Below are 18,771 nucleotides of genomic sequence, written 5' to 3'. Positions count from 1 at the left end.
CACCATCTCCTCTCAAATCACCATCTCCTGTGAAATCACCATCTCCTGTGAAATCACCATCTCTGAAATCACCATCTCCTCTGAAATCACCATCTTCTCTCAAATCACCATCTCTGAAATCACCATCTCCTCTGAAATCACCATCTCCTGTGAAATCACCATCTCTGAAATCACCATCTCCTCTCAAATCACCATCTCCTGCTTGCTCGGGATTGTTCCAGCAGGGATCTCCCAGGGAGAGCACACAGGACAGCACAGCTTGGAATCACATTTTTAGAAAATAAATTACACTCTATACATCACCAAGACAGCAGCATCTAAGCAGAAATATTTTGTCATCTGCCACACATTTTTTCATCATTTCTGTTGGTACTGGTTGAACAATTCCACTGTGATCAACAAGGGATAACACAGGTTATTATGGGAAAACCCAAGAGCTGCCTTTGTGCCCTGCAAGTCTTTTGCCTCCTTTTCCATCAGCTTTTTACCCCCTTCATGGGGAAGATCCCATCTGTTTCACCACTCTGGTTGCTTTTCTGGGCTTTTCCACTTGGGCAGACTGTTGTATTTGCAGGGGCCCCCAACGAGGGGAGAGAATGATGCATCTGACTCCATCTTATCAAAGGGCTAATTAATTACTTTATTATGCTATATTATTCTATACTATATTACACTATGTTACATTACATCTAAACTGAATCTGCCAAGCACTCAACTGCATAGAACTGTACAGGTGACTGTCACCCAACAGTCCCCACACACACACACACACACACACCTGGGCCTGACAGGCCAAGGGAACAAAACCATCACTGTGGGTAAACAATCTCCATATTGCATTCTGCTGTGGCACAAACACAGGCACAGCAAAATTATAAGAACTGTTTCTCCTTTCACTGATGTTCAGAGAATGTGAAACCCAGCAATATTCTTGGGAAGAATTGTGCCTTGCTTTTCTCTGTGAAGAGAAATGTGGGGCTACACCAGACCAGAGCTGGGCCACTGCTGATGTGGCAGCAGGGAGGTGAAGGAGCTGAAGCAGGATTCACACAGATTCCATGCAGTCTCTGACACGTGGAATTTAGTCAAGCTATGTGATGAATCTAATTGTGAACAATCTGGAAAACAAAATTATCTTTGCATAATGCATGCATATCTGCAGAGCTTTAAAGAGGGAGTTCTTAATCATGGGTGGAACTTCAAGGATAGGAGAGCCCCTTTGTCTCCATGGGCTGTGAACTCACTCCCTCCAAATGGCCCTGTTCTCCTGGTGGTGTTGTGTGTGGAAGGGAGGATTTAGCAGGACAGGACAGGATAGCAGGATTTGAAGGATAGGAGAGCCCCTTTGTCTCCATGGGCTGTGAACTCACTCCCTCCAAATGGCCCTGCTCTTCTGGTGGTGTTGTGTGTGGAAGGGAGGATTTAGCAGGACAGGATAGGATAGCAGGATTTGAAGGATAGGAGAGCCCCTTTGTCTCCATGGGCTGTGAACTCACTCCCTCCAAGTGGTCCTGTTTTCCTGATGTGTGTGGAAGGGAGAATTTAGCAGGATAGGAGAGCAGGATTTGAAGGGAGGATTTAGCAGGATTTGAAGGATAGGAGAGCCCCTCTGTCTCCATGGGCTGTGAATTCACTCACTCACTCACTCACTCACTCACTCACTCACTCACTCACTCACTCACAGTGGCCCTGTTCTCCTGGTGGTGATGTGTGTGGAAGCGAGGATTTAGCAGGATAGGATAGGATAGGATAGGATAGGATAGGATAGGATAGGATAGGATAGGATAGGATAGGATAGGATAGGATAGGATAGGATAGGAGAGCCTCTTTGTCTCCATGAGCTGTGAACTCACTCACTCACTCACTCACTCACTCACTCACTCACTCACTCACTCACTCACTCACTCACTCACTCTCACTCACAGTGGCCCTGTTCTCCTGGTGGTGATGTGTGTGGAAGTGAGGATTTAGCAGGATAGGATGATAGGATAGGATGATAGGATAGGATAGGATAGGATAGGCTAGGATAGGATAGGATAGGATAGGATAGGATGATAGGATAGGATGATAGGATAGGAGAGCCCCTTTGTCTCCATGGGCTGTGAACTCACTCACTCACTCCAAGTGCCCTGTTCTCCTGGTGATGATGTGTAGAAGGGAGGATTTAGCAGCAGGTATGAGCTGCCTGAGCCTGGCTTTGCCCATTTTGGTCCCTTTGAGGGCTCTGGCATTGATGCTGCTGCTGGCTCTGTACTCTCCATGTTTGTGCAAACTCCATGCACTGCTGTAGGTTTGTAATTGCACTTAGGGGCAGTTAATGGAGCCTGGTGATTCATGGGGGAAAAAACAATGCCATTTCCCAAAAAACACCCCAGCCAACCCAGAGGTTTCTTTATCCTGGGTTATAGTGCTGTAAGCTTCCAGAGAAATTCCAGCAGCTCTAACCAGGGGGTGAATGCAGAGCAGTCAAGAGCAGTGAAAAGGAAAACCCTTGCATTTTGCTGCCATGGATGAGTTTCTGATCAGACAAAGCAGCACACACAGGGAATACCCAGACAGACTGGTGGAGAACAAGAGCTGACCCATTAAATTAAATTTCTCCTGTTTTACAACTAGATGATCTCAGGAAGCTGTGTCACATGTCCCTGTACTTCCACAGTGGGTCACCATGAGTTTTCACACGATGAACATTTGAGCATTCAGCAAATAATAAGATTTATGAATAAAGGTAAAGGCAGGTAAGATGCAGCAGGGTTGTAATATTGTCCAAATGCATTGATGTGGATTTTTCCAATCCACACCACCCTTGGCTTCAGAGTAATAGTTTAGCTGAGTTCTTCCTGGGGACACAGGTCCAGCTGGGTCTGCTTCTAAGATCTGAGCCCTGCCATCACTTTGGATGTGTCATTGCATTGTGAAAGCTTATCCTTCAGATTAGTTTACACATCTATGAGTTACTTACCGAGAAAAAATAGAACATTGTCTTTAAAAGGTTCAGTGAACAAAAAAATACCATCTCAGTGCAAAAGATTTTCCTTATCATTTGTCTACTCAGCACTATCTGGCTATTAAGGCAAAACATGATTTTTCTCAATTCTCTGTTCTAAACAAATTTTTTCTTTTTTTTTTTCTTTTTTTTTTTTCTGAGAAGTGACATTTATTGAGTTTACTGAAAAAGCAGACCACTCCCAGTTACTTCTTTTTCTAAGACACACCTTTAGCAGCAGTGTCCCACACTGTGTTCTTCCAGAAGTTTTGCATAAATTTGTTGCTCATTCTAAGTGAAACTAAGGTGGGACAAATGTATCTAGAGAGCTAGGTCTCTCCCCAGTTCATCCTGTTGCCTTTCTACAATAGAATTTGGGCCCTGTTTTCTACTCAGAAGTGCTGTCCTGAGCTTCAGCACAAATTGCTTCACAGTGAAGAATTCCTGATAGAACATCTGGCATTTCCAGGTGTGGTGGGATGGTCAAAGTGAAAGATGGAGCAGGATGTTCCTCTGCACATTTCAGTGCAGAGCAGCAGAGCCAGTGGCTCCCTCACTCACAGAGGTGCCAATTTGAGTCTTTAATGGGATCCTCCCCGGTGTGTGTGGGCCTGGAGAGTTTGGTTTGTGAGCACTTGTCCAGTTCAAAGCTGCTCATGCTAAACATCCCTGCTGCCCTTTGTTACAAGTGAGTGCTGCACTCAGGGGTTCATGCAACCCTAAAAACCATAACTCTCCAAAAAAGGCTGCTCTGTAACTCTGTGGAACTCACATTGTACCCAGATAAATGCTGGAGAAAATCTGAAGGAGTCTGGATACTTGCAGGCAGCTCTGGGTTTAGCAAACACTGATGGATTCAGCTCCTCAGCAGGGGTACAGACAGAGCAGTAGAGACCAAAATGGTCTGAAAAGCAGGCCACTCTCAGCTATTTCTTTTTTCTATGCCACACCTTTAGCAGCAGTGTCCTACAGTGTGTTCTGCCCCAAATTTTCCCCGTGAGGGTACCCTGGTGGAGCCCCAGCCCAAGCAGGATTTGGAAATACCTTTGTGGGGTGTTCCCAGAAAGGACTGGCATGTCACATTCACATTCTCTGATAAAATCCCTTTGCCCAGGATTTTCTCCTGGGAAGCTGAGAAGCCTCAGAGAAAAGGAAAACAATTCTGATCTCATTTGCTTCTCCTGTGTTGTGCTCACATGTGGAATGTGTTTGGAGATTGTTCACCCACAGGTGATTGTTCCATTGCATTCTGCTGGGAGTTGTTTTCACTCTTTGCCCAATCAGGGCCAAGCTGTGTTGGGACTCTGGAAAGAGTCAGGAGTTTTCATTATTATCTTTTTAGCATTCAGTAAGTGTCCTTGCTGTATTCATTAGTATAGTTTATTATTCTTTAATATAATATAGTATAATAAAGTGATAAATGAGCCTTCTGAGAACATGGAGTCAGATTCATCATTCCTCCCTGTACCCCACAAATACAAAACTGGCAGGAGCTGTTCAGTCACCAGCCAGTGAGAGAAATGGTTGAGAGCAGTCTGCTGTTGCTCAGGAAAGCAGGATTTGACAGAGGGAATTGCTGTGTGTGGCCCATGCCTGGGGAGGGCCAGCACAGGTGAGGCTCCCTGGAGCTCTGGGGAGCAGCAGCTGCTGCTGTGCAGTGTCCCCAGAGAGTTTGTCCCCCGTGTCCCCACTGCTCTGGTTAGAGCACTCCAATTCACACTTTGATTATCAATCTTTTTCAAATCCCATCCCCCTTTCATTGGAATTTGTTTCAATCTGATAAAACATCATTTCTGTCTTAAATGCCCCAAGTTTCTGCAATAACCTAAGAGTGAATTTTTGGAAGCTATCAGCTTTGACTGCTACATGGAAAAACTTGAGAATGTTAGTTACAAAGGTTCAAATATTAAATTATGAATGAAACAAACCTCTCCATGGTTTATGAAATTGCTGTTGGTTCATGACTTGAATAGTTTAAAGTGGTAAATGATACTGCAAGAAACTGGGACTTTTATTCTGGTTGGTGTATTTTAAAACATAAATATTTATAATAAATTTCATTCCCATCTGCAAAGCATTTTCTTTTTTGTAAGTCCCCTGTAATATGATTCTTGATTCTGATGGATGTGGTTCCACTCACTGATCTGTTATTTCTTCTGTTTTTCAGTTACACCAGCAGAGTTGTTTCCAATGGACTGAAAGCACAAATTAATAATCCAGAGCTGAAAGTCAGAGGATTGGACCCACTCATCAAAAATTTAATTGATAAACTTCAGCACTTTAATCAAGTAAGTTACTTTTCCAAGATAAAAGCATTTTATTATGGAGCTGAAGGTAAAATCTCCAGGTGGAGATTCATATTGATATTCCATCATCATATTGCACCTTCCAGGACTGCAGGCCTGAGGTGGCTGTGGTGTGGGTTTGGCTAAAGGCAGCTGCAGATGCCATGGTCCCAGCTGGGCTGTGAGCTCCAGGGAGGCAGAATTGCCTGGAAATTGCTGCCCCAGGAGCAGGGGAGCTCCTGCTGCAGTTCCCCTGGGGCCTGGGCTGCAGCTGCTCCTGCTGGGCGCTCCTGCCCTGGGCACTGCCCTCTGCTCGTGCAGCTCCCTGCTCCTCGGGGGGGATTGAGCCCCTTTCTGACCCAGAGGGGTTTTATACACTCTTACTCCATTTTCAGTCTCATGTGAAGGGTGAGACAATACAGTTGTTATCATTCACACCATCACTATTAGAAGCCAGCTGTTTCCTAATTACATTATAAGTGTTTCTTGGACTATCAGCTTTTGCCACACCATGCTGTAAATGTCTTAATCATCTAAAATTACTCTTTGTGGATCCTACTACAATGCTTCTTTCATAGTTCTGTTTCTCTAAAGTATCCAGTCTTATTTACAAGGCCATCCTTTGAAAATTACTTCGAGTTCCATTTCTCTGTCAATAGTGTCTGTCCTATTCCATGGCATTTCTAAATCAGCATTTCTTACCTCAAGGTTTGCATACAGATACACACTATGTGAGCCTGCTGTCAGGCTTTGAAAATTCTCTACAAATCCATTTCCCACACTCAGGGGTGTAGATACCAACAGATCAAACCCAAAATGAGCCTGTGAGGGTGTGACAACCATACTGGAAATGCTGAAGTCAGGACACAGGGTGCTCCAAGATGAATTCACCTTGCCCCTAGAAAAACATTTCCTTCACAGGCCTTCTTCTACCCAAAAGGACAGGTAACCTTTGGGTTTGTCAGAGATATGGTTAAGCTGTGCCTGCCTCTGCCATCTCTGTGGGTCCCACAGTGGCATTGGAATAAATCACATGGGACTCTGTGGGGTTTGCAAGGTCCCCAGGACAAGGTGAAGAGATGAGGAATCTGACTCCATGTTCTCAGAAGGCTGATCTGTTATTTTATAATACATTATATTATAGAATGCTATACTAAAACTATACTAAAGAAAGAGAAGGATACTTACAGAAGGTTTAACAAGAATGAATAATAAAAACCTGTGACTGACCCCTCAAAGTCCAACACAGCTAATGGTGATTGGTCATTAATTAAAAACAATTCACATGGAACCAATCAAACATTACATTCACCTGTTGGTAAACAATGTCCAGGCCACATTCCAAAGCAGCAAACACAGGAGAATCAGATAATTATTATTTACGTTTTTCTCTGAGGCTTCTCAGCTTCCCAGGAGAAGAAATCCTGGCAAAGGGATTTTTCAGAAAATACCACAGTGACAGGACTCCATTTTCTTCATAGTGGAAAAAGCTGAGTTTATTAAAAGCCACACACTTTAATAGACAGTTATGATACAGGGGGACCTGGTTGGTCCTCAGTCAATATCCCTCACACCAGTGGCTCATTAGACACACCACCCTCATTAAACATTCTTAGGAGAAAACAACACCAGCTGCAAAGATTAAGAATTGGTTTAATTCCTTCTCTGCTGTATTGGTGTTCACAGGGGTCCCAGGACGAGGGAAGAGATGAGAATCTTGACTCCATGCTTCAGAAGGCTGATTTATTATTTTATGATAGATATTATATTAAAAGAAAATTATATATTAAAACTCTACTAAAAAAAATAGAAGAAAGGATTTCATCAGAAGGCTAGGAAGGAATAGAATGGAATGGAATGAAATTTTGTGACTGACCAGAGAGTCCAAGCCAGCTGACTGTGATTGGCCATTAATTAGAAACAACCCCATGAGCCCAATCCCAGATGCACCTGTTGCATTCCACAGCAGCAGATAACCATTGGTTACATTTCGTTTCTGAGCCCTCTCAGCTTCTCAGGAGAAAAGATGCTAGCAAAAGGATTTTCCATGAAATATGTGTGTGACACTCTGGATTTCCCAAAGCTTCCCAGAGCAGTGCCTGGGGTGTTGATCTGACTCTCCTGTCTGAGCAGTTGTCAGTAGCCACAGCTGTGGCACTGCTGGTGCTGCTGCCATCCCCGGAGCTCAGGGTGGTCCCTGTGCCTGAGCAGCTCTGGATTGATTCAGCAGGATTGATTTTCATTTAGAGCAGGCATGTTCTGCTGCCAGCCTGCAGGGATGCTCTCAGCAGAGCTGTGTGCACATCAGTCTGCTCATCACCTTCCACCATTAAAGAGGGTGGGGATAGAAAGAGTGGGCAACACCCTGGTGGGTGGGTGTGCAGGAGAGGAGGCAGAATAATCTGCACAGGTAGAACTGGGGGGAGTTGCTCAGAGAGGATCTGGGAGGTTGTTAAGGCTGTGACTGGGAGTCAGGAATTTCTCTACTTGCACCTAAAAAAATGCTCCTTACCTCCTTACCTGTCATCAAGCAAATCTATAAATCCATAATCTAAGCTGTAATTAGTGGTTTTGTTAAACCTTGCTGGTCTCTAATATTCTCCTGTTCTGAAGGCTGCAGTTTAGGGATGCTTTGTATTTGATTTAACTCACCGTGGGGGATTACAACCAGTCTGCTGCAGTGCTTAATATTGCACTGAAATAGGCCTTATGTGGTCAGATTGATGAAAAGGATAATTCATTATTTATCTGTCTTTGCATGTTCTAAAGTAGGGTGTTAATTTACTTTATAAATATTAGATATATCCATCTGTGTAATAGTGCTCTATAAACACTGACAATAGGAAATAGTTAGAAATAGATTAAATCAAAAGTAGTTGTGTATTGGAAATTCTATTTCTTTGTCTGCTGTAGAAAAATAAAAATCTGCCTGGTCTGAGCTGCATACCAATTTTCTTAACTTACATACATTTTAAAAACAGTCTCAGAAAGCACTTTTTAGCCAGCAGAATTAAAATCCAGCTCTTGGCTCTGTCTGTAAGTTGGAAGTGTTGCTTTTTGGTACTTGTAACAGTTTCAGGAGAATATCTTCTTTAAGTGAATGTAACTCCCATCAGATTGAGGTGCTTAGCAAGAATGGATTCCAAGGGTGAAGGATTAAACAGAATACTGATTATTGCCCTAAGATGGTTTGTTCTTAAGTACTTAGAATAATATAAAATCCTTTGATCATAATTTTAGTAAGATTTCTTTGGAGATCAAAGCATCAAAGAAGTTGCTAAATATCTGAGGCTTTCACATACAACATCAAACACATGTAGCTGTTTTCTACTTCTTGGATTTTTGTTTCAGTTGTGATATTATTGTACAAATAAAAACTGACAGTGAAAAGCCAATTAAATCAGGAGTTTAAAGTGACATCAATAGTGTGTGTAGACCGCAGCGTTATACAGAATTCTATTCCTAATTTTATGGACAAATTGAATTTTTTCATAAGAATATATTTTTAATTTTTTTTGGTGATATGTAGGGTGAAATGTAAACACTGGTCAAACAAGGTGTTGTGTGTGTACCTTTGAAACATTTGCAGCAATGTTGGGAGCAGTGCTGGCACACAGAAGCAGTCCCAGAGGGGCAGGAAGCCTGGGGCAGAGGGCAAAGCCATGCCCAGTGTGCATCAGAGGTGATTTGTGTGCCTGGGCCCCAGCAACCTCCTACCCCTTCAATAATATTGCTGAGCTACCCAGAGGAAAGCATATCCCTGGGTAAGAGAAGGCTGTGATGAGATTTTTAAAGGAATAACATTTCTGTCTCAAGGAAACGTGCTGGGTCTGTCCCTCAGGGAGCCTGGACCTGCTGGATTGCACTTTCTCTCTGGTTTTCAGAGTGTTTGAAATCAGAATAACCTGCTCTGGATCAGTTTGCTGAGGCTGGGGAGAGTTATGTTCAAATCAACATTAATTTTCCTAAAAGATTTGCCTTAGCTCAGCAGTTCCTAAGGATTTCTGGAGCAAATCTCTTCGCTGCTGTCTGTGATGGTTTCTCTTCCTCCCTCTTCTTCCACTCCTCCTCCTCCTCCTTGAGCAGCCTCTGTCAGGCCAGCAGGAATGGCTCTGGCCAGGCAGGAGCAGCCAAAAATTCCCTCATTGAAATCCCACCCTTTGCTCTTCCTTTGTGAGCTCCATGTCATGTCCACAAAGGTAAAAGATCCAATAACTCCATTGACCCTAAATCTCTTGTCCTGCTCCTGTTTTAGTTGGTGCATCCCAGCTCCAGCATGTTCCAAATAATCTGTATGCAAGGCATCTTCCATTCCTGCTGTCATTTAGGCTGAAATGCCACTTTGGTGGAGATTATAGCAGCTCCTCATTTTTATTTTTTTTTTTTCATCTGGGACTTAAATCCTCAGCACATCGTTGTTGTTTTTTTTTCCTAAAATGATTATGCAAATAGCAGGCTATTTTATATCCACTTGGCAAAGTGGAAGTAAAGTGAAATTTAGGGAACATTATTCAACAATTACTGTTATTTGCATCCCTGACAGATAAGGTGGTTGAAGGGTTTATTGTTAGTGGCTGATTCACATATCAATAGAATTACTGAGCTACAATTTACAGTAACTTCTAGTAATGCAAAAACAGATCAAGTGAAGTCCCAGGTTGATGGGGAAAAAAAGCAGCAGAAATAACATCTTTTCCTCCCTCTTTTTTGTGAATAGAGCAGGTGTGAACCACAATTGATGTTAAACACAATAATCCCCCATTGCATCTTTTTTGAGTGCTGCTTCTTGCCACAGAATCACACTTAAATGTTTCAATGTTTTCTTCAGCCTGATGCTTTTCATAGTTCAAACTAAACTGGTTCTCAGGCCAAGGTTAAAAATGCTCAAGGATCAATTGCCCTGAGCAGAAATGAGAATGCTGGGAAAAGTGAAAAAGCTGTGACTGTACCTCCACTAGCAGGGAGGTATCAACATTCTCAAGGGATTATTGTATAATAAGCATTATACAGGTTTGACTTATTTGGTTTTTGTCAGCCTCAATCTGCTCCTGACAGGTTTTGTGAATCAGTTTTGTGTTTTGCTCTTGTCAGAGATGAATGCTCAGGGCATGGCTGGAGTTCAAGGCAGTGCAATAACCTAGTGCAGAAAATGAGAGTAATGTCAAAGCAAATCTTGCTGAATGTGGACCCATGTATTTTATTTTTTTCTCTCTGCCAAAGTCTCATGGATCTGCCAGCTGAACTAAGAAATGCATGGAACTTAATTCCTTTCAGACTTCTATACAGAGGATTCTGTTAGAGCAGAGTTCAAAGCAACAGCACTGAGATGTTTCATTCCAATAACATGAGCTAGCCATAATTTAATCTTGAAACTGAATTTAGTTGAGTTATACAATAGGGAATAATACAATAAATCATTTAAGTAGTACTTAATTTAAAAGTGTGTATTTTTTTAGACATCTATAAAATTTATTACCTCGTAGAGTTTTTATATGAGATATGAGTGGAGACAAGTTGGTTTGATTTTTAGCCAAAGTTGTAGCTCACTTGGACTAGGATTCAGAATTTTCTGTTCTTGGTTTCATCCATGGAAGGAAAGGCATCACCTGAGGAAGATTGATGCTTTCCTGCTTCTGTCCCCTGGCATTTCAAAGCCCCCACAGGCTGTGAACAGGTACTACCTCTGGTCCCCCACACCCCTGCCCAGAGCTGTCACTGGCACAGAAATGGCATTTTCCCCTCCCAGCAGTGACAGCTGCTCAGGACACACAGAGGGGTCACTTCTCCAGGGCAGCTGTGCCAGGCTCAGGGCCAGAGCAGCCTCAGAGGTGGATCTTGGCTGCAGTCAGGTGAAAGGCAATTTTTCACTGAAGGAAGCAGCTCTGCAGCTGTGCTGGTCCTTCCTGAATTCACCTCACTGGGAAGGCATTAACAGCCCTCAGCACCTTTGTCTCCCAAAGCAAACAGCAGGGATAATTGAATTAATACCACATTTATTGGCTGATTAATGAATAGCACCAAGACATGCACATACTAGAGGAAAATAAAGACACAATTAATGAAACCTGAAACAATTATGTTTAGGATCTTGTGAAGACCAGGAAAGACCAAATGAACTGTATTGTTTTGGTTTTTTATTTCCTGCCCTGCTGTATAAAAATTGTTCACCCTTATAGTCAAATAAACTATCATCTCGGATTACTTCAGCAATTATACAAAGTTTGTTTCTCATCCTGTTTTTTTTTTCAATATGTTTGGCCTTATTGAATTCATGGGCAGTTTTTCTTCTCCCCTGCTAAGTTAAATATGTCTTTGCTTCCAGATATGGATGCTGAATGTTCAGCTCTGAGATAAGTTATGATCTTTTTCACAATCCATATGCAATGAAACAATTCATCCCAATGCTTGAAATAATCCAGTTTACTCAAAGACTGAGAATGATCTTCCTCAGTGTGCTCTCTTCTGTATGGTTTTCTATTTCTTAGGAAATAGGTATACATCTATTTATCTATGTAGATGTAAAAGCAGAGCAGCTGACAGTGATTTGTCACTGGGCTGTTCCTCTGGAGGGCTGGGCAGCTCCAGGCTGTGGGCAGTGGTTTTCTTCTCTCCAATCCTCCTGGATTTTGAAAAGAAAGGTGGTTTGGAAGCTCTAACCTTGGTTCTGTTGTGGCACTGAAAGTCCTGTCAAAGCCAGAGGTTTGTCCATGAATCAGAACAGGAGAGCTCTTTCCAGTGCACTGAAAAAACGACACTGAACATTGTTTTATGGGCAGCATATGTTAGAATTGTAATTTGGTGCTAATTGAGATACATACCATCCCTGGCTGAAATCAGTGAACTTCTGCTGGTCTGAGGGCTGCAGGTTATTTGTTTGGTTTGGTTAAACATAGTGACTTGAGATAGAATTAAATAATTTTAATTAGAATTGAGAAATTACCTTTTAGTACTAGAACCAGCATCAGGATTTCAGTAGAAACAGTAATGTGAAATACTGGCTCCACTAAAGTAGAATTTAGCATTTTAAAACAAGACAAATCTAAACCTCAGTGTAAATCCAGCATATCTTATTATATGCCAGCAAATATATAATGCTAAAATGGCCCTTTTATTATTCATGTGTTGTGTCTCAGAGTGTGCTGTGCTATTTGTCTTGCAAGCCTTCTCAGAAATTATTTGCCCAGATGGACCATTGTATGTGTTTTGTTTTGCTCATTGTGGGAAATTAGTCTTAATAAATCAAGATCACATCTTGAATCTCAGAAGTGACTTGAGCCAAGTGGGGGAGAGGAGGGCAGAGCTACTGTTCCCATCTAGAGCTGAGCCAAAGCAGTTCACACACAAAAACAAAGCTGGGAGAGTCTTACCCTGAGAAAACACAGATATGGGGTCTGTCCCTTGGGGTGGGTGCCCAGCCCCTGCAGCTGCTGAGGGAAACCTGAGCCCTGGGAGGTGTTTGGGATGCTCTGGTGGAATTGCTGAGGAGAGGGTGGAGGGGGGATGTGCTGTGAGCTGGCCAGGGCAGGCTGGGAGCTCCAGGGCTGCAGAGAGCACCAAGGCCAGGAGCTGTCACTGCACTTCCCTTTCTGGGGTCTCACAGGGGAGGGGGACTCGGGGGCTGGCCTGGTTCTTTTGATGGGAATTGATTTTTTTATAGACAAAAGGCAGCAGTCATCGTTGAATTAATTCACTGAAATCACAAATTCATAATTATTTTCTTCTTTTACCTATATTTTTCTGATCACTCTAATTCTGAGTTACATGCATTGTTTAAGTAATTACCATTAGAAGTGAGATCATGGTATTTACTTTTGATCTAATTCCTGAGATACAATAATGTGCTTATTTTTGGAGGTGGTAAGTTTAGCATAATAGGAAAAGAAAGCAGAGCTTTATGGGTTTATCATTGTTTTCTTTAGGGTAGAGTAAAGGTCTTTAAACAATTGATTGATCATTGTCCAAAAGCAGAGCAAGGTCATTTTCCTCTCTTTCTGTTCTGCTGCTGAAGGGAGCAGGCAGGCAGAAAAAGCAGGAGAGGAGAGAAGGACCAAGGCCATCAAACCCAGCCTTGTTCTGTGGAGCCCAAGTGGAGCTGCACTGCTGGTGGTGAGTGGATTCATCTGCTGAAGGATTCAGCCTCTTCCTGTGGGAAAATGTCCTGGTTTGATGCTGGTGCAATGCCAGTGCCCCCATATATAAAATATATTCTCCCCTGTGGCTGCTGTGAGATGTGACCAGAAATAGAGCAAAGCAGGCTCCAGCTTAGGAATAAAGGAAAGAACTTTATTCACTTACAATATGGAAAAAAGGGACAGACAGAACTCAGAATGAAAACCTTCCAAAACCATTCCTCCTCCTCTCCCCCTATTTCCACCACCACACAAAACAGAACCTTAGATTCTCAATCCAGTCATGATAAGATTTGATCCAGGACTCCTGAACAACTGACAAGTGTGAGCAAGCAGAAGCCATTTATTGTTTCCATTACACACATATTTATAGATTCTACAAACTACCAAGTGCACACTTCTTGATTGGTGCCTTGGTCTTGTTCCCTCATTTTCTGCCTGCATTTCTCACAGTATGTGACTGGTCACAGTCCAGGTGCTTCACAGACTTCTCCAATTCCTGCAGTCTTGGTATTCAGTTTCTCAGCCTCTTCTTTCTTAATTTAGCACAATTTCTGTTCCAATATCCTTGATGACTTCCTGAGGCTTTGATACCAAACTCAGAGGCAGTGCTGGTGCACTCTATGGCCTGACCCCTGCAAATACATTGCACCAACTTCCCAGCTACAGCAAACCACGTGCTTCTAGCAGTAATTTGGGTTGTGTTGCAGCACAGCTTGATGAATCAGACCTGGGCTGGAAGCCAGCTCAGGTGTCCCTGTGAGCCTGGTTTGGCTGCCCAGTGCCAGCCCCAGGAGCTCCCTGCACCAGCTGGGGAGCAGAGCCTGGACAGCACCTGCAGCCCTCAGATTTGGGTTACTGAGCTGTGGCAGCTTTGTGGGAGATGGTTCTTACCTGTCTGGCCAGGCAAGCACCCTCTGAATCTGTGTCCTCAGTGTGGGGAGTTGAAACCTGTGGATGTTTGGTGCCATGTGAGCAGTCATGTCCTCCTTGGAGAGCAGAGGAGCTGATGGTGGCTGTGAGGTGAGGTGAGGTTGTCCAAACTTCCCAGTGGAGTCTCTGAAGGAGAGAGCAGGACCATGAGCAAGGCAGAGGAGTTCTTGCTGCTCTTCTGTCAGTGTCTATTGCCTTACAGTTTGGAATTTAGAGAGCAAGGCTGAATGCTGGGGAGAGGCCGTGCCAGCAAGAGCTTTTCTCTTCTACTTAGGAAAACATGAACAAGTAATTAGTGAACAGGGGGACTTAAGGAAACAATCCTCTTGTTTCAGGCAGAACCACTGCTGTGAAACAGTATTTTTTGTCACTTCAAAGAAATTCAGTCTTAAACCAGGTTGGTTTTGCTTCTGACACTCTGGCACTGGTTTGGTGGTGTGCATAGTACTTGTAAAGGTTTGGGTATCTTACATCTCACACAGCCCTGAGCCAGGCTGGGAGTTCACCAAACCCAGAACTGATCCTAGCTTATCACACTCTCATTTTCCTCATCTCTTTACAAGCTCCTCTGCCAAGTTGGAATCAAAAAAGCAAGATGTGTGTAGGATCAACCTAATTAGTAAAATCAAAAAGCACCAGTCAGACACAGTCACTGCTGCTGCTGCTCTTTTACCCAAAGCAGGATGCAGCTCTGAAATGCTCCTGGAGCTTCACTGCAGCCTGTTCCCCAAAGCTGGGGCATCTCAGAGCTGTGGGTGCTGAGCGGGGCTGGGCTGGGCTCCTCAGGCGCAGGGAGGTGCCCTCTGCCCCATGGCAGAGCTGGGAGCCTGCTGGGGTCCCAGTTGTGGGGGTGCCAGCTGTGGGTTCCTCTGGGTCTGCACTGAAGGCACTCCAGACAGCAGTTTCATGTTGGGACTCAGGTGTTTATTATTCCTTATCAGTCAAACAGTCTCACTACTGCGAGTTCAGCAGCTTTTCATTAGAAGGCACAAAATGCCCAACAATCTCTTGGTACAAGGTCTCCTAAGACTAAACCATCCAATTAAGAACTGACACCTGGATTATTTTCCCTTTGAACCCAAGAACTGGTCCCACAGAGCCCCCAGTGCAGACTTTTCTGCCCAATTCCAAAATGCCACCCAAACCCATGGAGAAGAAGGAAGAAGCAGCATGAAGAAGAAACCCAGGACAACACCCTGTGCCTCCATCCTGCTGCCATCCACAACACACTAAAAACCCCAAACCCTCAATTTCTCACCCAGTGATGCACCTGCACTGCTCTCTATAATCTATTGCACACTTTTGTGGGTTCCAGTCTGTCTTGAAGTCTGGGAAACTTTCTCCATGGATGAGGGTCAGAGTCAGTGCTGCCCTGGGGGTCAGGGCAGCCCAGAGCAGACACAGGAATGAATATTCCCTGTGCTGCCCTGGGGTTGCACAGGATCCTTCTGCCATCCTGACCCTGGCACTCCTCTCCTCAAGTGCAGCAATTCCTGCTTCTGCAGGGAAACCCTTCTCCTCAGCAGCATCAGTTCTGTGTGGCTCCCAGCCTGGTTTCTCCTTGCAGAGCTCAGTGCTGCACATTGATCCCACTGATCAGAATTCCCACCATTCCCATCAGACACCAGAGGCTGAGTTACCTGCCAGCCTTACCTGCCTGCTGGCTGACACGAGTGAGCACACAGTGAGCACAGCAGGGAGTGCTGTAGTCTTTTAGTAATAAGGTACAAAATGGCTAATTGTCTCTTGTTATAAGGTTTTTAAAGTTAAACGATCTAATTAAGAAATGACACTTAAATTATTTTCACTTTTAACCTAATAACTAATCACTTGAAGTCCCCAATGGGGACTTTTCTGTCTACTTATAAAGAATTACCTAAACCTATGAAGAAGAAGGAAGAAGAAGGTGAAGAAGAAGGTAAAGAAGAACAACCACTCTAAAACTAGAGTTTTAGAACTGCCTAGAGCTGAACTCTAGAACTACCACTCTAAAACCTCTATCTTGCCTTATATATACTGCTATACTCTAAAACTCCAAACTTTAGGTGTTCTACTCTGTGATATTACACACTTCTAATTAAACTTCACACCTGTAATCTCAGTGTTATCAATCAATTTTGGAATCTTTTTCTACAGCTTCAGGTCAAATGCAGTGCTCTCCTGGGGATCAGAGTCTGTCAGTACAGAAAAATCTAAAATTCTCAGCATCCAGAACTCCAACACATGAGGTGTGAGAGAGCCATCTCATAGGGAGCATCACTTCTGTTTATAACTGTTTGTTTCTTATTTTTTGTCTCCTTGCTTTTGTGTCAGTTCTTAGAGATTTGCAAAGAACATGAGTTCAGCAAATGTGAAAAGGTTTAGTAGGAATTTTACAAACCCTACCACACTCTCATTTTCACCATCTGTGACTTTTAGGAGCATATAGATTAGTCTTTACCCTTCTTTTTTACTGGCCTTTCTTACCATATTGCAATGTTTTCTTTCTGAAAATGAGCCTCATTTGAGTCAATTTTACAACAATTGAGTTAGTTGCATTATTTAAAGGCACGACAAACTGAGTGTAGCAGCTGATTTCATTCCACTCCAGACAGTCTGTGCAGTTTGCTCCTAACTCAATTCAGCCCTGTGCAGCTACAAGGGCAGCACTTGGGCTGAGGAGGGGAACCTAGCAAGGAATGGCTTTGGTCCTAGGAGACTTTGGCACAGTTTTCCATGAACATTCTTGGCTGGTTCTTGGCTTCTTTTCTCTGCTTCTGTCTTGGTTGGGATTGAAGGCACTCGAGATGATATTTTGTGCTCAGATTCAAATGTTTATTGTTTTTTATTTCTATGTTACACTCTTACAAGTCCTGAGTTCTACAGCATTCTACTAACAAGCTACAAATGGCAGTCACTATCTTTCTCTACAAGGTCTTTTAAGGGTAAACCATCCAATGAAGAAATGACACCTAAATTATTTTCACTTTTAACCCAATAACCAACCACCCGTGCCTGCAGTGGGGACTTTTTTATCCAATTACACAAAACCACCCAAATCCATGGAGAAGAAGGTGGAGAACAAGGAGCAGCCTCCATCCTAAAGGCTCCATCTTGCCTTATATATGTTGCTATATTCTAAAACCTTAAACACTTGTGATGGTGTTCACAGGGGTCTTAGGATGAGGGAAGAGATGAGAGTGTTGACTCCATGTTTCAGAAGGCTGATTTATTATTTTATGATATATGTTATATTAAAACTATACTAAAGGAATAGAAGAAAGGATTTCATCAGAAGGCTGGCTAAGAATAGCAAAAGAAGGAATGAATAACAAAGGTTTGTGTCTGGGACAGAGAGTCTGAGCCAGCTGACTGTGATTGGCCATTAATTAGAAACAACCCCATGAGCCCAATCCCAGCTGCACCTGTTGCATTCCACAGCAGCAGATAACCATTGGGTACATTTTGTTCCTGAGGCCTCTCAGCTGCTCAGGAGGAAAAATCCAAAGGAAAGGATTTCTCATAAAATGTGTCTATGACAAACTCTAAGTTTTCCAGCCTGTGGTATCACACACTTCTATTCAAACTCCACACCCACAATCCCAGTTCTGCCATTCCATTTTGGAAGCTTCTCCACAGCCTCAGGTCAAAAGCAGTGTTCTCCTGCCTGGCAGCACAGAAAGTCTAAAATTCTCAGCAGCCAGGGTTCCCACACATTGTTCTGCCTGGATAGTTAGGAATGGTAAAACTCAGACCTTCCTCAGCCTCTGTACAAGTCCAGGTCCAGCACTGTGTGTGTGGCTCACATGGTGCTTAAATGACAAAATGCAGAGACCCCCACAGAGCACTGATGGGAATGGCTGGCATGTAATAGCTGAGATTAAAGGCTTTTTTTTCAAAGTGCATTAGCAATAAAACTATTTTTAGAGGCATATATTTTAATTCTGAGTCTTCTAGCATCTTGTACCAGCATTTAGTAAAGTTACTGCATAGTAGATAATTTGAGATTGGAAGGGACAGTCTGGAGACAATCCAGCCTTCTGTTGAAAGCAGGGCTTTAGATTAGGTTATCCAGGGCCCTGTAAAACCAGGACCTGCATCATTCCAGAGGGAGAGATTCCATCTCTTCCCTGGTGCCCTTCTGCTTTGTGTTTGCTTGCTTGCTTATCTCTATGAAAATAAGTGTACTACTCTTAAGTGCCTCACTCCTTCCTGTTTATTGTGTTCTCAGGGTCCTGCTTGAATTCAAGGACAATAAGTCTTGGGCACAGAATAGGCACTTAATACCTTTATACACTGCAATATGTTCTAGTGTGTAAAGCAGGAGCATTGATGTGGCTCAGTGAGACACCTGGAAGTTCCTGCTTCCTATAGGAAAACATCCAAAGGAAATGACAGCCAAGGCAGACAGAGTGTCTCCATCTCTTGTGTGAAGCTGATTCCTGTTGGGACCTGGATT

General features: G+C 43.3%; 1 protein-coding gene across 1 annotated transcript in view; it reads left to right on the top strand.

The window, feature by feature from the left end:
- LOC118690109 (glypican-5-like) overlaps positions 1-18,771 on the top strand; it is a 379,548-nt gene that overhangs the window by 208,522 nt on the left and 152,255 nt on the right. Inside the window, exon 7 of the mRNA XM_036388826.1 lies at positions 5,154-5,274. Coding sequence (XP_036244719.1) covers positions 5,154-5,274 — 121 coding nt within the window. The remainder of the gene's footprint in view (positions 1-5,153; positions 5,275-18,771) is intronic.

Source organism: Molothrus ater, chromosome 10, assembly GCF_012460135.2.
Source record: "Molothrus ater isolate BHLD 08-10-18 breed brown headed cowbird chromosome 10, BPBGC_Mater_1.1, whole genome shotgun sequence".
Taxonomy (NCBI): Eukaryota; Metazoa; Chordata; class Aves; order Passeriformes; family Icteridae; genus Molothrus; species Molothrus ater.
The sequence above is the reverse complement of the archived record's forward strand: the minus strand, read 5'-3'. Positions and strand labels throughout refer to the sequence as shown.